Genomic DNA, 20007 nt, shown 5'->3' with positions numbered 1-20007 from the left:
AAACTGTGAAGCTGAGTCTACATTTTGGAGGAATTTGAGGGGACAGTCTGTATCATTTCAATTTACTTATAAATATTATTCTATTTAATTTTTCTATTCCTTCATTTACCCATTTAGAACTTATATTTTCCCAAAAATGCATTTACTTTATTTAGGTTATCAAATTTATTAATATATGTTCTTTTCTTTTTCTTTTGCATCTTGCTTTTTTTTGTTTTATTGCTTAAAATATTACAAAGAGTAGTACATTTGTCTCCTTTTTCCCCCCCTTGACCTTCCCCCGGTCTTTTGTCCATTGGTTATGCTTATATGCATGCATACAGGTCCTTTGGTTGATCTCTTACACATACCCCCAACCTTCCCGGACCTTCCTGCTGTAGTTTGACATTCTGTTCGATGCTGCTCTGCCTCTGTATCTATTTTTGTTCATCAGTTTATAATGGTCTTTATTATCCATAAATGAGTGAGATCATGTGGTATTTTTCTTTCATTGACTGGCTTATTTCACTTAGCATAATGCTCTCCAGTTCCATCCATGCTGTTGCAAATGGTAAGAATTCCTTCATTTTTACAGCAGCGTAGTACTCCATCATGTAGATGTACCACAGTTTTCTAATCCATTCATCTACTGATGGGCACTTAGGCTGTTTCCAAATCTTAGCTATGATAAATTGTGCTTCTATGAACATAGGGGTGCATAGATCCTTTCTGATTGGTGTTTCTGGTTTGTTGGGATATATTCCTAGAAGTGGGATCACTGGGTCAAATGGGAATTTCATTTTTAACTTTTTGAGGAAACTCCATACTGTCTTCCATAGTGGCTGCACCAGTCTGCATTCCCACCAGCAGTGCACGAGTGTTCCTTTTTCTCCACATCCTCTCCAGCACTTGTCTTCTGTTGATTTGTTGATGATAGCCATTCTGACAGGTGTGAGATGGTACCTCATTGTTGTTTTGATTTGCATCTCTTGGATGATTAGTAACTTTGAGCATGTTTTCATATGTCTTGGCTTTCTGAATGTCTTCTTTTGAAAAGTGTCTATTTAGGTCCTTTGCCCATTTTTTGATTGGATTGTTTATCTTCCTTTTGTTAAGTTGTATGAGTTCCCTATAAATGTTGGAGATTAAACCCTTATTGGCAAATATGTTCTCCCATGCAGTGGGCTTTCTTGTTGTTTTGTTGATGGTTTCTTTTGCCGTGCATTTTGATGTAGTCCCATTTGTTTATTTTCTCTTCAGTTTCCAATGGCCTAGGAGCTCTATCTGTGAAGAAATTGCTTTGGCATATGTCTGAGATTTTGTTGCCTTTGGATTCCTCTAGTATTTTTTAATGGTTTCCCGTCTTACATTTAAGTCCTTTATCCTTTATCCATTTTGAGTTTATTTTTGTGTATGGTATAAGTTGGTGGTCTAGTTTCATTTTTTTGCATGTATCTGTCCAATTTTCCCAACACCATTTATTGAAGAGACTGTCTTGACTCCATTGTATGTTCTTGCTTCCTTTGTCAAATATTAATTGAGCATGTTGGTTTGGGTCATTTTCTGGGCTCTCTATTCTATACCATTGATCTATATCAGTGATGGCGAACCTTTTGAGCTTGGCGTGTCAGCATTTTAAAAAACCCTAACTTAACTCTGGTGCCGTGTCACATATAGAAATTTTTTGATATCTGCAACCATAGTAAAACAAAGATTTCTATTTTTTGATATTTATTTTATACTAGAGGCCGGGTGCACAAAAATTTGTGCACTGTGGGGGGGATCCCTCAGCCTGGCCTGTGCCCTCTCACAGTCTGGGACCCCTCGGGGGATGTCCACCTGCTGGTTTAGGCCCATTCCCCGGGGGATTGGGCCTAAGCTGGCAGTCAGACATCGTGCTGGCAGCTCAGGAGCCTTCGGGGGATGTCCACTTGCCAGCGGGGAGCAGGCCTAAGGTGCAGTCGGACATCCTCAGTGCTGCTGAGGAGGTGGGAGAGGTTCCTGCCAACCACCGCTGTGCTGGAAGCTATCAGCTTGGCTTGTGGCTGAGCAGAGCTCCCCCTGTGGGAGCACACTGATCACCAGGGAGCAGCTCCTGCATTGAGCATCTGCCCCCTGGTGGTCAGTGTGTGTCATAGTGACCAGTCATTCCCTGTCATTCTGCTGTTAGGGTCAATTTGCATATTACTGTTTTATTATATAGGATATTTAAATGCCATTTAACAAAGAAAAATCAACCAAAAAAATGAGTTCGTGTGTCATAGGTTCGCCATCACTAATCTATATTGTTCTTTTCTTTTTGAGTCATGAACTCTAGTACTTCTACCTTTCTGTTTTTTTCTCCTTAAAGATTAATATTGATAATTCTGCAGCTCTTCTACATCTTTGGATAATTTCCAACTCTATTTCTTTCTGTTGCCTCTTGGGAAAGTTCCTGGGGCTGTCCTGCCAGATAATTTATTACTTAGTAGCATTGATCTGTTATTTATTTCTTTATTGAGTGTTTTATTCAGTATTATATTTATAATTCTATTTTCATTTTATTCTTCTTCAAAACTGATAGTTCCTACTTCATATTGTGTTTTACCCCTTTTGATGATACTTATTATTTTTTATAAATTTTCTTTGGTTCTCTCCAACCCATTAATTCTGGGGGATTTAGTATTATTTTTTAAGTTGAATTTCTTTCAGAGCCACTGTGCTACTTGGCTGCATGGTAGCTTTGCCCTGTGAGCTCAAGCCTCCTGGGGAAGTCAGCTCGCTAGCCTAGAATGTGCGTGAGTGTGTGAGCAGGGCAGGTCCTAGCATGGACCAACTCAGTGTTACGGTATTGGGATGTAGTATCCAGTGAGGGGGACCATGTGAGTGGCCACCATGGCAGAGAGCAGATACCACCACTATCCAGATGAAGACATTCATAGGCTGTTTCCAGGCCATTTGGTCTCCTTTACCACCTCCCTAGCCCTGCCCCTTTGCAAGATGTCTTGTAGGTTTTTGTAAATGCCTGACCCTCTGGGTGTGAAGATGGATTGGGGAAGATGGAACCAGCAGGCACTGACATGTTCCCCAGCCTCAGTTCCTACCCTGGCCTCACCCCTGCTGGGCTCCAGCACTCACCCTTCTCCACCCCCTGGTTCCTCCAGCAGCCCCTGAGGAGCTGTGCTGACCTGCTGACATTCCAGACTCATAATGACCAGGGGCAGACAGTGTCCTCATAGGGTAATACTGGGCACAAAGAGCACGCCCCCTCCTTTCCCCTGACTGGGAGCCTGGCACTTCCCAGGCGGGCTGACAATTTACCATACAGCATCTCACTCCCACTGTGAGGGGTCTCCAGGGTTGGGGGAGGGAAAGCAGAGGACCGCCATCCACTGCCCCATCAGGAGCCAGCTCAGATAATACTCTTCCTTGTGGCTGAGCCAGCTGAGCAGGCCTTTCTGTGCCCTGGAGCTGAGAGCAGAGCATATACAGTCAGAGTGATGGAAGCACCTTCCAGGGCACCTGGGAGATTTGGTGAGCTAGCCTGTCAGCTTTGAAGCTCAAGAGCTTTAGAATGAAATCAAAAGGGATTTCATTTCTGACACATCTGCCAACTGGCCCAGCAGGGACCATCCTGAGGGAATGACCAGTAAAGCAAGGTCCTGGCTGGAGGAGATGGCCCCTAACTGCACACCTTCCAACAGCCTGGGTGCCCCATGCTGGAGCCCCTCACCCTTCCTCTCCACATCCAGGGGGTCCTGCCTTAGCCCCTTCAACTCTGACAGCAGAGCCACCCCTGACCTGTGGCTGCGGGGAAGAGCGAGTCTACTGTGTTTCTTCAGGGTTACACAACAGGGAAATGACCTGTGCATGAGACTGGTCACTGCCGTCCAGTAAGTGTCCTTTGCACCTTTTTAGGAGAAATGATCCAGAGGGACTTTCCCCAGGTACCAAATCTGGATGCTCTCCTGCCCCCTTCCTCCCCCATGATCCAGCAGGGAGGGCTCAGCATCAATAAATAGCAGCCAGCTGTCCCCAGCAGGCAGGGACCAGCAGCTCGGCTCCACCAGAGACCAGGTGAGGGGCCACTCCCAGGAGGCCTTGCCCTACAAACCTTACTCTGTTTTCTCTTTCCAGCGAGACTGTGCATTCATTTAAAATAATTACTCTCTTCTGCATTTGTGCTGCATGTGATCTGTCCCGGCCAAGTGCACAGGGTAATGCTTCTGGTCTCATTACAGGCTGCTCAGGTGATTGGTCCTAACTGCTCGGTTGCTCCCTCAGTGCCACCTTGGTGACTCCTAGACAGTCTTGGGTTCAGGGTTGATGGGTTCAGCATTGTGGCTCTGAGTGAGGTCCTACTGCAATGTTTCCTAGATGGGCAGCCAGCGTCTCATGAGAACAAATGGAAATGCACAGCAGAAAGAAGGTGTGCCAATCCTGCCTACTTCTCTCTGACCCTTCCCTTTCATTTCAGCACCATGAAGCTTTTCACGGGTCTTGTGTTCTGCTCCTTGGTCCTGGGAGTCAGCAGCCAGGACTGGTTGGAATTCCTTGGCCAGGCTTATGACGGTAAAGGCCCTGGAGGGAGTGGGCGTGAGGGGTGTAACACATGACCACTAGGATGAACCCTGAGTTCCCTTCAGGGTTGGAACTACTGTGTTAGCTTGTGTTGCCCAATGTGGTGGAATGTGCCAGGTGTTTTGGGAGCTTTTCATCAAACAGATGGAAAAACCATAGGTCTTACTTCAATCAGTTAATAGAGAAAGAACAATCAGCTGAAAGGTAAGTTTGACTAGTATACACAGACTAAGACTTGAAATGGTATACTATTCCCCTCAGACCAAACTGCACATAGTGTAATTAAAGCCACCCATCTTTTCTTCCCCTCCTCCCCTCCCTTTCTCTTGCTTCCTTTCTCCCTCCCTTCCATTTCCTAACTGGGTAGTTTAGTGAGACCTGCAGCTTAGCTCTTGCTGGGGCTTCCAGTAGTTGGTGACAGTGTCCCTGTTTTAGTCCGTTTCCTACCCTTTTCCAGCTTTTTTAACTGACCGAAGGGAACATCCATCGAGCCCCCTCTAGGAAGTCAGCACTTCCATGCAATTTAGGCCGCCCAACTCTCCTGCTGTGCCTGGCTCTGGGGAGTTTTCCATGACGCTTTCAGTGCTAACTGGGACACTTCTAGGCAAACAGGGACAGTTCTGGTCAACCTGGGACAGTTGGTCAGCAGTCTAAGTGGAGAATAACTTGGTGGGCAGGCATCCTCCCCTACTTTGAAGCTGAGAGCAGCTGACTCAGGGGACCAGGGACTACCTGCCAGTCAGCAGGTGGCAGGGCAGAGTGTGAACCCAGCTATGCAGGAGGTCACAGCTCTTGCCAGGCAGATGTGTCTGAGCACCGCTTCCATACAGGCCCCTGCTCTAGCACTTGCCTGCTCACAGCCTCAGTCCAGTCTATGTGGGCGGTTTCCAGGATGCCACGTATGCCACTCACACTCAGAGGGACTCATGTCAGGATTCCCTGCATTCTGTCAGCTAGACTCTAATTCTTAGGCGTCAGGCAGAAGTGCTGTCCGCCAGAGCCTTTCTCACAATCTGCTTCCCATGTCACCACCAGGCTCAGCGAGTCCCCTGAACACTAGCCTATGTAGCTTCGCTCCATATACCAGAGGTTCTTGATCCTGAGCCCCTTGGTGCCCCGGGGACATGTGGCCATGTGGGAAACACTGCTGGTTGTCACATGGGGATAGGCTGCTGCACCTACTGGGCAGAGATGCGGGGATGCTGGGGAGCCTCTCGCCTTACTCAGGAAGGCCCTGAACACAAAGAATTCTCTGGCCCCAAATTTTAGCAGCACTGACATTGAAATCCAGTTCTGTAATGTGGCCTCCCTGTTTCCTTTAAATATATGCCCCAGAGGCCTCAGTGAGCTGGAGCCCACAGATAGCATGACAGGCATCAGACCACCAGGTACAAACCAGCTGTGCCCCCACCTAAATGTCTCTCCTTAGAGTCACCTGGAGAAGCCAACTGGGCCTGGAGAATGTTCTTCTCAACCTGTGGACTCCAGGGTGCTTAGACCACAGGGTGAAACTGAGTCAGTGGTCCATTTTCTCCCTTGATTCTTCTCTTAAAAGTGTCACGGTTCTCGGATATTTCACCTGATGTCTCTGTGCCATGTCCTTTCCTTTCCAGGAGCCAAAGACATGTGGAGAGCCTACTCTGACATGAGAGAAGCCAATTACAAAAACTCAGACAAATACTTCCACGCCCGGGGGAACTATGACGCTGCCCAAAGGGGACCTGGTGGTGTCTGGGCTGCTGAAGTGATCAGGTAACCTGGCTCCTGAGGATGCTGGATGCGTGAGCAGAGCTTGGCTAACTTTGGGGATGTGGAGGGTGTAGGCCCTAGAGAAGGACTCTGTTGGGTCTGTTGGCTCCTCCTCATGTTCTTCCTTCCACCTTCTCTATCCTTACCCAGCACAGGGCCTGGGCTGTCAGCAGAGCCAAAGAATGGCTTGTAGGCCTGTCCCCCAAAAAGAGAAACCAAGGGCCCAGAACTGATACCCACCTTCCCCTCCGGTGCTGTTCTCCCAGTGGGAGGGGATCACCCCATGGCTGAGTGGGCTGTGCCCAGGCAGGGTGATTGCTTAGCCTCATTCCAGGCTCCTCCCAGAGTCATTAATCCCTTGGAAAGGGGAGGGTGGGGCTGCTTCTCCTCAGCCCCTGATTCACCTCCTACCTGTCCTCCTCCATTCCAGTGATTTCAGAGAGGCTTATCCGAGACTCACTGACCGTCTTAAGCATGGAGACAGCGGCCATGGATTGGAGGACTCACTGGCCGACCAGGAAGCCAATAGATGGGGCCGGAGTGGCAAAGACCCCAATTACTACAGACCTCCAGGCCTGCCTGACAAGTACTGAGCTCCTCTCTGCTCTCAGGAGATGGGGCTGTGAGCCCCCTAAGGGCAGGGACCCCAAGTCATTGAGTTCTACATCCCCAGATGCTGACAGAGGGCACACATATCTGTGTAATAAAAGCTCAAGAGTTTGAATGTTGAAAACTGTGTGTTATTCTTTGTTGTAAGGACTGGTCATTGATACCATGGGGTGATGGATGGACAACCATGGGAGGATCATGCCTGTGCCTGCGTGTCTGGGTGTAGGAGACACAATCTCAAGTCAACTCTCCCCAAATCAGACCCTCTCCCCTCTGCTTTGTGCTGTTTCAGGCCCTTTCATGTCCAGGTCTCTGAACTCCCTGTCAATTTTGTCCAGTGACTGTCTCTGCCCCCAGGGTGTGAATCTCATTAAAATTAAGTCGCTCAGTGGTCTCTGTCTGGGGGGCAGGAGACACAGCCATGGGAGGATTAGACCACGGGATCCAGTTCTAGCAACTGCCACCTTGATATTCTGTTCATTTCTGAGCAAATCCAATTGTTAATCAATTTCTGTCCTTGCCATCTAAGAAATGCCTCCATAGCAGTTTTCCTCCACTGTATTTTTATTGTGTCATTTCAAGCCTAAATGCAGATATAATGCCACCTCACTTGTGAAAATTTCCTCCCAGCTTCTGCATATTAACCAGCTCAAAACCGCGGAATTGGTAGTGAAGAGAGAGCAGGATGGAGAAGACACCTCTTATCTGTCAGGGTCCATTCAGGAGACAGAAACCAGGTGGTCATTTGAAAAGGTAAATATTCATAAGAGGATTATTAACTGATAATAGGATTCAACTGCTAAGGGGTTAAAGCAGTGGTCGGCAAACTGTGGCTCCAGAGCCACATGCAGCTCTTTGGCCCCTTGAGTGTGGCTCTTCCTAAGCCTTAGGAGTACCCTAATTAAGTTGATAACAATGTGCCTACCTATATAGTTTAAGTTTAAAAAATTTGGCTCTCAAAAGAAATTTCAATCGTTGTACTGTTGATATTTGGCTCTGTTGACTAATGAGTTTGCTGACCACTGGGTTAAAGAATACACCAGGCTGGAAAGTCTGTAACCCATTGGAAGGCTGATAATGATTGCTGGGAGTCAGAAGTCAGAGCTGGTAAGCAAGAACTCCTCCAATGACACCTGACAGGAAACTGCCCCGGGTTGCAGTTGAACTCACAGACCACGTGTGGGCAGGCACTAGAGAGCTTCTGAACTCCCTAGAAGCTAGCTGTGAAAGGGCCAGTGCTCTGAATTGAATTATGTCTCTGCCTCCTCCCCCAAACCCCAGAAAAATGTATATGTTGAAAGCCTAACTTCCCCTGTGGCTGTATTTGGATTAAGGAAGTAATTAAGGTTATATGAGGTCACCAGTGTGGAACTCTTCACTAGTATTTCTCAGGTTTTTTATCCCCCTGGAGTGGAACAGGATAACTAGAGTGGGCTGGAGTTGGTTATTTCCCTTCCCCAGGTCAGTTACACACATCACACAGTTTCCCCTGAGGGCAGGCCCGGTTAAGATCAGAGTGCACCCCCTGCTGGAAGACAGAGGGGTTTTTTCTAAGATATATTTTTGTGAGAACCTGGTTGAGCTCCTGAAGGTAAATCTCTCAATATTGTAGAGAACCCCCTATAACTGAGTCCCCCTAGAGGTTTTAACTCTCAGAGTTATCCCCACTGAGCCTCCAGCAATTCACCAATTCTAGTTCAGGTTCCCCAGCTCCCGAACTCCAGTGAGCCTGGATCCCTCTGTCTCCAATTACAGGGGCAGTGCCCTGTGTCCTCACCTCTCATATGAATCCAAGAAGATCTGATTTTTCATTGTGTTCAGCTTTTCGCTTGTTGTTAGGATGAAGTGGTGACTTCCAAGCTCCTTACATGCAGAAGTGAAGCTGATCTTATTAATTTGGCAATTGAATATTTTATCAATTTTCCATTGAAATTTGACAAATTCAATTTTTCTGCACTTTCAGCTTCATGTGTTGTTGCTCTTTATGATATTCTCTGTGTACTAGTTTCGAAAAAGGGTTGTGGGGCAGTGGCTCAGTACTTCTGCACACAATGAAGGCTGTCTTCTCCTCCCTTGGATCAGTGTAGGTCAGAATTTATTGTATGGCCCACCCACATTTCACTTTGCTGGAAAGTTGTAGAAAGGGTGCATTCCTGACCCTCCTCTCATAGCTACTGAGCCAGGATCCTGGAGGAGGAGTGGAGCTAGGAATCAGCACTCTGAACAATTGCCTCAGATTATTTTGTGCATAATACCAATGAGAACAGCTGTCTCAGGTTTCTCTACCACCTAGTGAGAGGTACTTGGAGAAAACGCCCCATCTATCAGGGAAACATGGAATGAATGTCAAGCAGCCATCACAGAAAGAACAGTCCTTATGCCCTGACAGAGAGAGACTATTCCATAGAATCATCAAATACTAAGCATATGAAATTATTAGGAAAATCTCCATAGAACAAAGCACATAAAGAAAAATTAAGACATCATGATCTTTCTTTTTTCCAAATGAGTTAGTTTAAAGAAATCCTTGACATGTAAGTCCTAGCAGGACTCAGTAAATATTTATTGATTGAGCAATTTAGGCACTGGCAGCTCTTCCTGACTTACATGTGCTTTCAGCATCTATTTTCCCACTAATCTTATCCTCACTCAAGGATATTTTCTGCATTGTTTTTTAGAGAGAGTAGAAGGGACGGGGAGAGACAAAGAGAGAGAGACATCCGTGTGAGAGCAACACATCGATCGGCTGCCTTCCGCACCCAACCTTACCATGGCAGGGGATTGAGCCTACAACCGAGGTATGTTCTCTGCACCAGAATTGAACCCAGAACCCTTTAGTCCAAAGGCTGATGCTCCTTCCACTGAGTGAAACCGGCTAGGGCCCACTAATCTCATTTTTAAACTTTTTTTTCATTGAAATATAACTTACAGGCTCAGTGAACTTTTGTATGTCTAAAAGCCCATGTTCCTACCATAAGATGAAGATGTATTATATTTCCAGCACACCAGAGGATGCCTCCTGCCCTCTGCCAGGTAAGACCCCCCCACCAAAAGCAAGCCCCATTCTGACCTCCATCACTATAGATTAATTTTGCCCACTTTTGATCTTCAAATGAAATAAATTTAAAAAATTTTCTCTTTCGTATCTGGCTGTCTTCCACTCAACATTATATCTATTAGATTCGTTCATCCATTTTGCTTATATCAATAGCTTGCTCTTGCTCATTGGTGCATAGTATTCCATTGTATAAGGATACCATGCTTTATTAGCCTATTCTATGTGGTTGGATAGTTAGGCTTTTTAAATTTAGACTGTTATGGGTAAGTCTGCAGTAACGCTGGTGTACATGTACTTTGGTGGAGATTGCACACATTAATGTTGGGGGTATGTTATGTAAAATAAAACATTTTTAAGTCCTGTAAAATGAAACCTTAATCTTTAATTCTGTCATTCTGATTGGTAATCTTACTTATTAATGTATTAATAATGTGTTACTGGGAGAAACCAAGATGGCGGCATACGTAAACACCGGAAATTGATGCCTCCCACAACAACTTCAAAAATACAACTAAAAGACAAAAGGGACATCACCCAGAACCACAGGAAGGCTGGCTGAGTGGAAATTCTACAATTAGAAGGAAAGAGAAAAGCACACTGAGACTCAGAGGAGGTGTGGAAGTAAAGTGCAGAGGTACAGAGGCACACATGGAAAGGGCTGGCAACTGAGGATGCGATTGTCTTTTACAGTCAGGAGGGAATCACAAGCTCCCAACTGTTCTGATCTCCAGTTCCTGGCGAGTCTCTGGGGACCCAGACTCATACGGGGAGAAACTGGACTGTCTGGCAGCGGGCAGAACTCAGAACTCGAGGGTGGCTTTCTCGACACTGAGACCCTGGGCCTCTTAGGGCAGGGCTGAGGATCAGCCATAGCTGTTTGCTCTGCCCTGTTGATTCCTGAGACCCTGCCCCACCCAAGCTAAGGCAGAGGCTTTTGCATATGAATGCTCTGGCCCTTTGCAATCTGAACATTACCTAACAAACTGCAGCTGGGCCAGACAGACCCAGAACTTCCAAGAGAAGGCCCAAGGCCCCACAGCAGCTTGCATTGCTTCACAGCTGGGCCTCATCTGGGCACCTCCAAACCTCAAACAAGGAAGGGGAATATGCAGATCTCTTCGTAGCTCCTGCTGGGTAGCCTCAGGCAGAGGCTAAATTAGCACCTCCTTAGAGATCCAAGAGCCAGTGTACCCAGTGGTCAGAATGGGACCATCCAGATTACAACTCCTCATATCCATATGGAACACACTCAGGGGGCCGACTCAGTGAGCAACAAAGCCCCACTGAAGCAAGTCTTGCCCCATAAGGGTGTCTCCAACACAGAAGTTCTCCCACCATAGACACAGCTGATTCTCACAGCCAACTAGCCTGGAAATCAATTCCTCCCAGTGATACCTACAACAATCAAGGCTTAACTACAACAAGACTGTGCACAAAGCCCACAAAGGGGTGCACCAAGAGTGTCCACCTCAGGTAATTGGGGAGGCTGAGCCACTGGGCCCTATAGGACACCTAGCACACAAAGCCACTCTACCAACACAGGGAAGCATAAAAATTCGGAGACAAAGAAACAGGTCAGAAATGACAGAAATGGAGAAAGGCAAACTACTGGATATAGAGTTAAAAACAACGGTTATAAGGTTTTTCAAGAATTTTCCAGAAACCACCGATAAATTTAGTGAGACCCTGGAGGATATGAAAAAAGACCAACTAGAAATTAAGCATACACTGACTGTAATAAAGAATAATATACAGAGATCCAACAGCAGACAAGAGGATCCCAAGAATCAAGTCAAAGATTTGAAATATAAAGAAGCAAAAAATACCCAACCAGAAAAGCAAAAAGAGAAAAGAATCCAAAAATATGAAGATAGTGTAAGGAGCCTCTGGGACAACTTCAAGCGTACCAACATCCGAATTATAGGGGTGCCAGAAGAAGAGAGAGAGAAAGATATTGAAAACCTATTTGAAGAAATAATGACAGAAAACTTCTCCTACCTGGTGAAAGAAATAGATTTACAAGTCCAGGATGCACAGAGAACCCCAAACAAAAGGAATCCAAAGAGGACCACACCAAGACACATCATAATTAAAATGCCAAGGGCAAAAGACAAAGAGAGAATCTTAAAAGCAGCAAAAGAAAAACAGTCAGTTACCTACAAGGGAGTACCCATACAACTGTCAGCTGATTTCTCAACAGAAACTATGCAGGCCAGAAGGGAGTGGCAAGAAATATTCAAAGTGATGAATAGCAAGAACCTATAACCAAGATTACTTTATCCAGCAAAGCTATCATTCAGAATTGAAGGTCAAATAAAGAGCTTCACAGATAAGAAAAAGCTAAAGGAGTTCATCACCACCAAACCAGCATTATATGAAATGCTGAAAGGTATTCTTTAAGAAGAGGAAGAAGAAAAAGGTAAAGATTAAAAATTATGATGAACAAATATATATCTATCAACAAATGAATCTAAAAATCAAGTGAATAAAAAATCTGATGAACAGAATAAACTGGTGCATATAATAGAATCAGGGGCATAGAAAGGGGGTGGACTGACAATTCTCTGGGGGGGGAAAGGGGTGTGGGGGTGCGGGTAGAAACTGGAAAAAGATCGCACACCTATGGATGAGGACAGTGGGAGGTGGTAAGGGCAGAGGGTGGGTGGGAACCGGGTGGAGGGGAGCTATGGGGGGGGGGGGGCAAAGAGGAACAACTGTAATAATCTGAATAATAAAGATTTAATTTTAAAAAATAATAATAATGTGTTACTGTAATAACACATAATTACTCTTTCTATCTTCTGCAAAGAATAAATTATGAATTTTCTTGGTTAAATCACAAGAACTAAAATTTGTGGTAACATTACTTGTGCCCAGAACAGATCCAAATTCCTTTCAGCATTAATCATTTCATCCTGACCACAACCCTATGAAGCCAGTAACATTACTTTCCTCATTTTATATTCATGGAACTGCTCACCTTTCTTCCTACTGTACCCAGTCTGGGACTTAGTCCTCAGGTGCCATTCTTGGTCATGGTATCTTGTGGGACTTTTCAATTTTTTTCATTTTGTTTTTCTGACTCTTAATAGCCTTGGTAATCTATTCTTTCACTTAAATCAATTGTATCAGGCAAATGGAGGTCTCTTGAGCCTCTCAACAGCCTGGTCACACATGATTATTAGAGGAGGGTTACTGTCTAATTCACTATATAAACAAGGTCATTTTTGAGAGTGAAAAAGGGGTGTCACTATTAACAATTAGGCTGGGACAATAGTCACTGAGACTGTCCCAAAAAGCAGGACTCACTGACTCACAGAGTCTCTTGGGACATCCATTTAAGGGCTGGAGATTCGATATCACCATGACAGGATGGCTTTATTGTACATCAGAAACAAGTGAAAATAGCTGGCTGCCACTACTGTCCATTGTTCTAAGAGTGGCCCTTCCCAGAAGACAGAATACGTAAGTGACAAAGGAAGAGGACTTGTGAAAGTCCCTATGAGGAGTTGGTTCCTCTTGGTGTCTACAAATTGTACTTGCTTTCTCTCCAGTGATTCTATCAAAGAAGAGAATGAGTAGAATACATTTTTAAAAAAAAGGAGGTGGGGAGTGCATATCTAGCATTTATTGGCCCAAAGGCAGTCAAAGAATTATAACAGAATGTAATCACTGGCCCACCATTTCTGCCCTGAGGAAAGCAGGAGAACAAGGCTGTGGACACCACATGCCCTCCTCTAGGAAACAGTCCCCCAAGCACACCCATGACCAATGGCTGTGCAGGGCTGACAACTGCCCCCTTTCTCCATCATGTCTACTCCTAGGACCAAGTGAGCCAAGGCAGCTCAGGCACCTGGACTACCCGGACCTCAGGAATCTACCTTTCCCAGGAATGGAAGTTGTGCAGGGAACATCTGAATGTTGCTTAGATTGCTTTTGATAAGGACCAAAGGCACAGGGAAGTCCTCAAAAGCTATCTGCCTTATAATTTTCATCTCATTTTACCTATTAGAATTAAAAGATGACCCAGCCCTAGTTGGTTTGGCTCAGTGGCTAGAGCGTTGGCCTGTGGACTGAAGAGTCTCAAGTTAGATTCTGGTCAAGGGCACATGTCCAGGTTGTGGGCTCAATCCCCAGGAGGGGTCATGCAGGAGGCAGCTGATCAATGATTTTCTCTCATCACTGACGTTTCTATTTCTCTCCCTTCCTCTCTGACATCAATAAAAATATATATTTTTAAAGTGACTCAGACCCAGAAAGAGGCATCTTTTCTAATTTTGGAGGCTCAAATCTAAAAACAAGGATTTCCAAACACTAGTGTAATCTTGGCCTCATTTGTTTCATCTTGGGTCACCACTGCTCTTTCTATCGTCCTACTTATAATCCTTCTAGTCTTGTGCAAACGTTGGAAGTCCTCCCACCTTCTTCTTCTCTGGGTCATTGGTGGAGCACAAGTCCCACCTGTTTCCTGGCTGCTGTTTAGCATATTCCACATCTCAGTGCTGTACTGTCCATGCCTTCTGTTATTTAAGCTGTAGAGAAAGTCTTTGCAGTTCTCAGTTGGAGAAACCGAGGTTTAGAGATACCTGCTTAGGCCATAGAAGGGGCAGAGTTAGGTTGCAGGCTGGCATGTCTGACTCCAGAACTTGAATGTGCTGTACAAGGCCAAGAGGATGGGCTGTGGAGACTCCCTCCTTCCCGGATCTCCAGCACTCGGTGTAAATGGTCAAGAGAGCACTTACACCGGGAGATGCCTGACTTGTTAAAGGACAGGCAGCACACCTCGTTCATCCTTGTGTACACAATGCCAAATCCAGGCACTCAAGAACTGCTTTCTCAAATGACCACACAGAAAACCCTGACTTTAATCCACATCACTCTTCACTCTTGACATTTTCCTCTTCTTAAGAGTCAAACATCTTGAAAGAGCTGCCTTTTCTGGTTCCTCCCTTCTTTTTTTTTTTTTGAGCTCTATAAGCTTGAATTTTTTAAAATTAAATCTTTATTCTTCAGATTATTACAGTTGTTCCTCTTTGCCCTCCCCCCCATAGCTCTCCTCCACCCAGTTCCCACTCCAACCTCTGCCCTTACCCCTTCCACTGTCCTCATCCATAGGTGTACGATTTTTGTCCAGTCTCTTCCTGCACCCCCACACCCCCTCCCCCGCAAGAATTGTCAGTCCACTCCCTTTCTATGCCCCTGGTTCTATTATATTCACCAGTTTACTCTGTTCATCAGATTTTTTACTCACTTGATTTTTAGATTCACTTGTTGATAGATATGTATTTGCTGTTCATAATTTTTATCTTTACCTTTTTCTCCTTCCTCTTCTTAAAGAATACCTTTCAGCATTTCATATAATACTGGCTTGGTGGTGATTAACTCCTTTAGCTTTTTCTTATCTGTGAAGCTCTTTATCTGACCTTCAATTCTGAATGATAGCTTTGCTGGATAAAGTAATCTTGGTTGTAGTTCTTGATATTCATCACTTTGAATATTTCTTGCCACTCCCTTCTGACCTGCATAGTTTCTGTTGAGAAATCAGCTGACAGTCGTATGGGTACTCCCTTGTAGGTAACTGACTGTTTTTCTCTTGCTGCTTTTAAGATTCTCTCTTTGTCTTTTGCCCTTGGCATTTTAATTATGATGTGTCTTGGTGTTGTCCTCTTTGGATTCCTTTTGTTTGGGGTTCTCTGTGCATCCTGGACTTGTAAGTCTATTTCTTTCACCAGGGAGGGGATGTTTTCTGTCATTATTTCTTCAAATATGTTTTCAATATCTTGCTCTCTATCTTCTTCTGGCACCCCCATAATTCAGATGTTGGTTTGCTTGAAGTTGTCCCAAAGGCTCCTTACACTGTCTTCATATTTTTGGATTCTTTTTTCTTTTTGCTTTTCTGGTTGGGTATTTTTTGCTTCTTCATATTTCAAATCTAGACTTGATTCTTGGGATCCTCTTGTCTGCTGTTGGATCTCTGTATATTATTCTTTATTTCAGTCAGTGTATGCTTAATTTCTAGTTGGTCTTTTTTCATATCCTCCAGGGTCTCAGTAAATTTATCGGCGGTTTCTGGAAAATTCTTGAAAAACCTTATAACCGTTGTTTTTAACTCTATATCCAGTAGTTTGCCTTTCTCCATTTCTGTCATTTCTGACCTGTTTCTTTGTCTCCGAATTTTTATGCTTCCCTGTGTTGGTAGAGTGGCTTTGTGTGCTAGGTGTCCTATAGGGCCCAGTGGCTCAGCCTCCCCAATTACCTGAGGTGGACACTCTTGGTGCACCCCTTTGTGGGCTTTGTGCACAGTCTTATTGTAGTTAAGCCTTGATTGTTGTAGGTATCACTGGGAGGAATTGACCTCCAGGCCAATTGGTTGTGAGAATCAGCTGTATCTATGGTGGGAGAACTTCGGTGTTGGAGACACCCTTATGGGGCAAGATTTGCTTCAGTGGGGCTTTGTTGCTCACTGAGTCGGCCCCCTGAGTGTGTTCCATATGGATATGAGGAGTTGTAATCTGGATGGTCCCACTATGACCACTAGGTACACTGGCTCTTGGATCTCTAAGGAGGTGCTAATTTAGCCTCTGCCTGAGGCTACCCAGCAGGAGCTACGAAGAGATCTGCATATTCCCCTTCCTTGTTTGGGGTTTGGAGGTGCCCAGATGAGGCCCAGCTGTGAAGCAATGCAAGCTGCTGTGGGGCCTTGGGCCTTCTCTTGGAAGTTCTGGGTCTGTCTGGCCCAGCTGCAGTTTGTTAGGTAATGTTCAGATTGCAAAGGGCCAGACCATTCATATGCAAAAGCCTCTGCCTTAGCTTGGGTGGGGCAGGGTCTCAGGAATCAACAGGGCAGAGCAAACAGCTATGGCTGATCCTCAGCCCTGCCCTAAGAGGCCCAGGATCTCAGTGTTGAGAAAGCTGCCCTCGAGTTCTGAGTTCTGCCCGCTGCCAGACAGTCCAGTTTCTCCCCGTATGAGTCTGGGTCCCCAGAGACTCACCTGGAACTGGAGTTCAGAGCAGTCTGGGGCTTGAGACTCCCTCCCGATTCAAAAAGACAGCCGCGTCCTCAGTTGCCAGCCTTTCCATGTGTGCCTCTGTACCTCTGCACTTTACTTCCACACCTCCTCTGAGTCTCAGTGTACTTTTCTCTTTCCTTCTAGTTGTAGAATTTCCACTCAGCCAGCCTTCCTGTAGTTCTGGGTGATGTCCGTTTTGTCTTTTAGTTGTATTTTTGAAGTTGTTGTGGGAGGCAGCAATTTCCGGTGTTTACCTATGCCGCCATCCTGGTTTCTCTTCTGGTTCCTCCCTTCTGACTCGCGCTTGAACCCATTCCAGCCTGGCCTCTGCCTTCACCATTCCAGCTAAATAGCTCATGTCACCATTGACCTCCATGTTACCAAAAACAATCGACGTATTTCTCTCCTCTCATCAGTAGGCCTCTGACCAACATTCAACAGTTACCCTCTCCCTCATTCCTGGAAGGTTCATTATATCATACTCTTCCGGTGTTTCTAGTTTCTTTTTTGTTATTGTTGTGTTTTTTTTTAATCCTCACCTGAGGATATATATATTTTTAATATGTTTTTATTGATTTCAGAGAGGAAGGAAGAGGGAGAGAGAGATAGAAACATCAATGATGAGAGAGAATCATTAATTGGCTGCCTTCTGCATGCCCCATACTGGTATCAGGCTCCAAACCCAGGCATATGCCCTGACCGGGAATTGAACCCTGACCTCCTAGTTCATGGGTCGACACTCAACCACTAAGCCACACTGGCCAGGCCCAAAGATATTGATTTTTAGAGAGAGTGAATGAAGGGGGTTAAGAGAGATAGAGAGAGAGACATCAATGTGAGAGATGAGATAGAAATCGCAGGGTGGGGGGCTCAACCAGGGTGGAAAAGTACTGAACATAGCTTGGAACTTGAATCAGACATAGGGGAAGACCAGACTTGAAAAACAAGTCCAAATCACAGGAGGCATCTGGGGAAAGAAGGAAACTGAGCAAAGCCTGTCAGGGAGAAGAAAAGCTTTAGCAAAATCCCAGGAATTCCGCCTGGCCCTCGCTCGGGGGCAGCCAAGGTCAGGAGGGGTGATAAAAGGAGGGACTGCCCCTCCGCCCCTTCGCCCTTCGCCCGGCGATTGCCTGCTGCTGTGTCAGTTACGGCTGGGGCCCAGATCCGGATCTGTAATCAATAAACGCTTGCTTGCTCAAACCATCTATGAGTCGGTGGTCTGTCTCTGGGGGACTCGCTCTGTAACAAGAGAGACACATCTATTGGTTGCCTCCCACACAGACCCTGACGGGGGCCAGGATCGAACCTGCAACCCGGGTACATGCCCTTGACCAGGAATCAAACCTGAGACTTTTTAGGTGCCTGGGCTGAATCTCTAACCACTGAGGAACACAGGCCAGGGCTACTTTCCTTCTCATCTCCTTAGCTGGGTCTACCTCATCTCCTCCAAACTCTAAGTGTCCTCAGACTTTGTTCTGGGAGGTGGTTGGTATGAAGGCCTGAATGGCCACCTCTTTGTCAGCATTGGCTCAAGAGATCTGGCCCTGTTTCTTGGATGTTCTCTCTAGGATGTGGTACTTGAAGTCTCTTTGTCCTCAGCCGTAGGCCACAGGAAAGACGCATCACAAACAGCCTGCTTCTTAAACGTGGGTGCAAAAGGAGCCCTTTCACAATGCTCTGATTTCCCAGATTTCACTTGTAATTATGGGGTGAAATCCAGGTCCTCTCTGTGAAGAGTATGCTTGGTGTACACACAAACTCATTTTTTATGGACTCCTGTCAAACCATGCCGTCTAAAACATGTTTGCAAAACCTCCCATCAATGACCCACTTGTTCCTTTGCTGAAAGAATTGGCACATTGACACGACCGGTAGGCTGGGCCAGCGAGCCTTTTTCCTGAACGATCTGTCGGCCTGGGAGGGAGCCACAACCCATTGCCGTCCTCCTTTACTGTCCAAATAGTCTAACACAGAGCCTTTTCAAACCTCAGCCTCTTTTCCTTTCTGATAACGATGCTTGCAAAACGTGTTCATGCATCCATTCACTTATTCGACACCTACTTACTGAACTCCCAGTATGTGGGAGGAACGGTGCGAGGTCCTGGAAATACAGCAGGGAGTCAGACAGGATCAGTGCTCTCAGGCAGGTAACACTCCACTGGGAGAGTTCTTATGAAGCTTCAGCGTTGAACATAACTGAAGTGAATCACAATGGACACGTATTTGCTCAAGCGCTCTACTGCTGCCGAGGTCGGGTGGCAGTTGTACAGCAGATGGCTAAGGAGTCTCACGCTCACTCCTAACAGGCCGGGTTGGAATCTCAGGTCTGCCGCTGACTTTGTGGCAGTGTGGGTGGTAACCTGGACAAATGATCACAAGAAGTGAAGTGGAAAAGCAGAATGTAAAGTGGCAGGTATTATATCCTCCGTCCTCACGTATTCGTACATGTACACACACTTAGAAAATAGATTGGAGGCCAAACAGGAAGGGTCTGCAGAGGTTCTCCCCACCGCCTGCCCCTCTAGGTGGTGAAATTTTGTTTATACTTATTTTACATTTTTCAGGAAACCTGAGCCTTGAGCTAAGAACCTGTTCATTCATTGAACCTTCCTAGGCACTAATAATGAATGGTGAAAAAAACAACCACCCAGGTCCTATTCTCACTGTTATTCCAATGTTGAGATATAGAAAAACAGCACATGCCTATTCATAATACAGTCACACGTGTGTGCCTCTGCCCCTCTCCTCACACACACAAAAACCAGAACAACACTAAAGTTGCAAACACATACATAAATATAAACAATGCATCCACACTAATATAGATGACAACGAAATAAAATTTGATAAATGGGTCAGGGTCACATGTAAAAATGTATAATGGAAGATCAAAGAAAAAGGATGTCACTAATTTCCATGGCCCATGGCCCTTCTGTTCATAATCTTATCCAACTCTTCCTTTTCCGTAGATTCTGTTTCCTCTCATGCCTACATATATATGAGGGTTAACTGTGTGTTCCAGCACTGAGCCTTGAAACTATA

General features: G+C 45.5%; 1 protein-coding gene across 1 annotated transcript; it reads left to right on the top strand.

The window, feature by feature from the left end:
• Window positions 1-4016: 4016 nt before the first annotated feature.
• LOC102417414 (serum amyloid A-2 protein) lies at window positions 4017-6997 on the top strand. The gene is made up of 4 exons (XM_006093815.3): window positions 4017-4035; window positions 4436-4530; window positions 6153-6291; window positions 6719-6997. The coding sequence occupies exons 2-4, from the start codon at window positions 4440-4442 to the stop codon at window positions 6879-6881; spliced, it is 393 nt and encodes a 130-aa protein (XP_006093877.1). The 5' UTR covers window positions 4017-4035; window positions 4436-4439; the 3' UTR covers window positions 6882-6997.
• Window positions 6998-20007: the final 13010 nt, after the last annotated feature.

Source organism: Myotis lucifugus, unplaced genomic scaffold (genome assembly GCF_000147115.1).
Source record: "Myotis lucifugus unplaced genomic scaffold, Myoluc2.0 scaffold_124, whole genome shotgun sequence".
In the NCBI taxonomy this organism is placed as follows: domain Eukaryota; kingdom Metazoa; phylum Chordata; class Mammalia; order Chiroptera; family Vespertilionidae; genus Myotis; species Myotis lucifugus.
The sequence above is the reverse complement of the archived record's forward strand: the minus strand, read 5'-3'. Positions and strand labels throughout refer to the sequence as shown.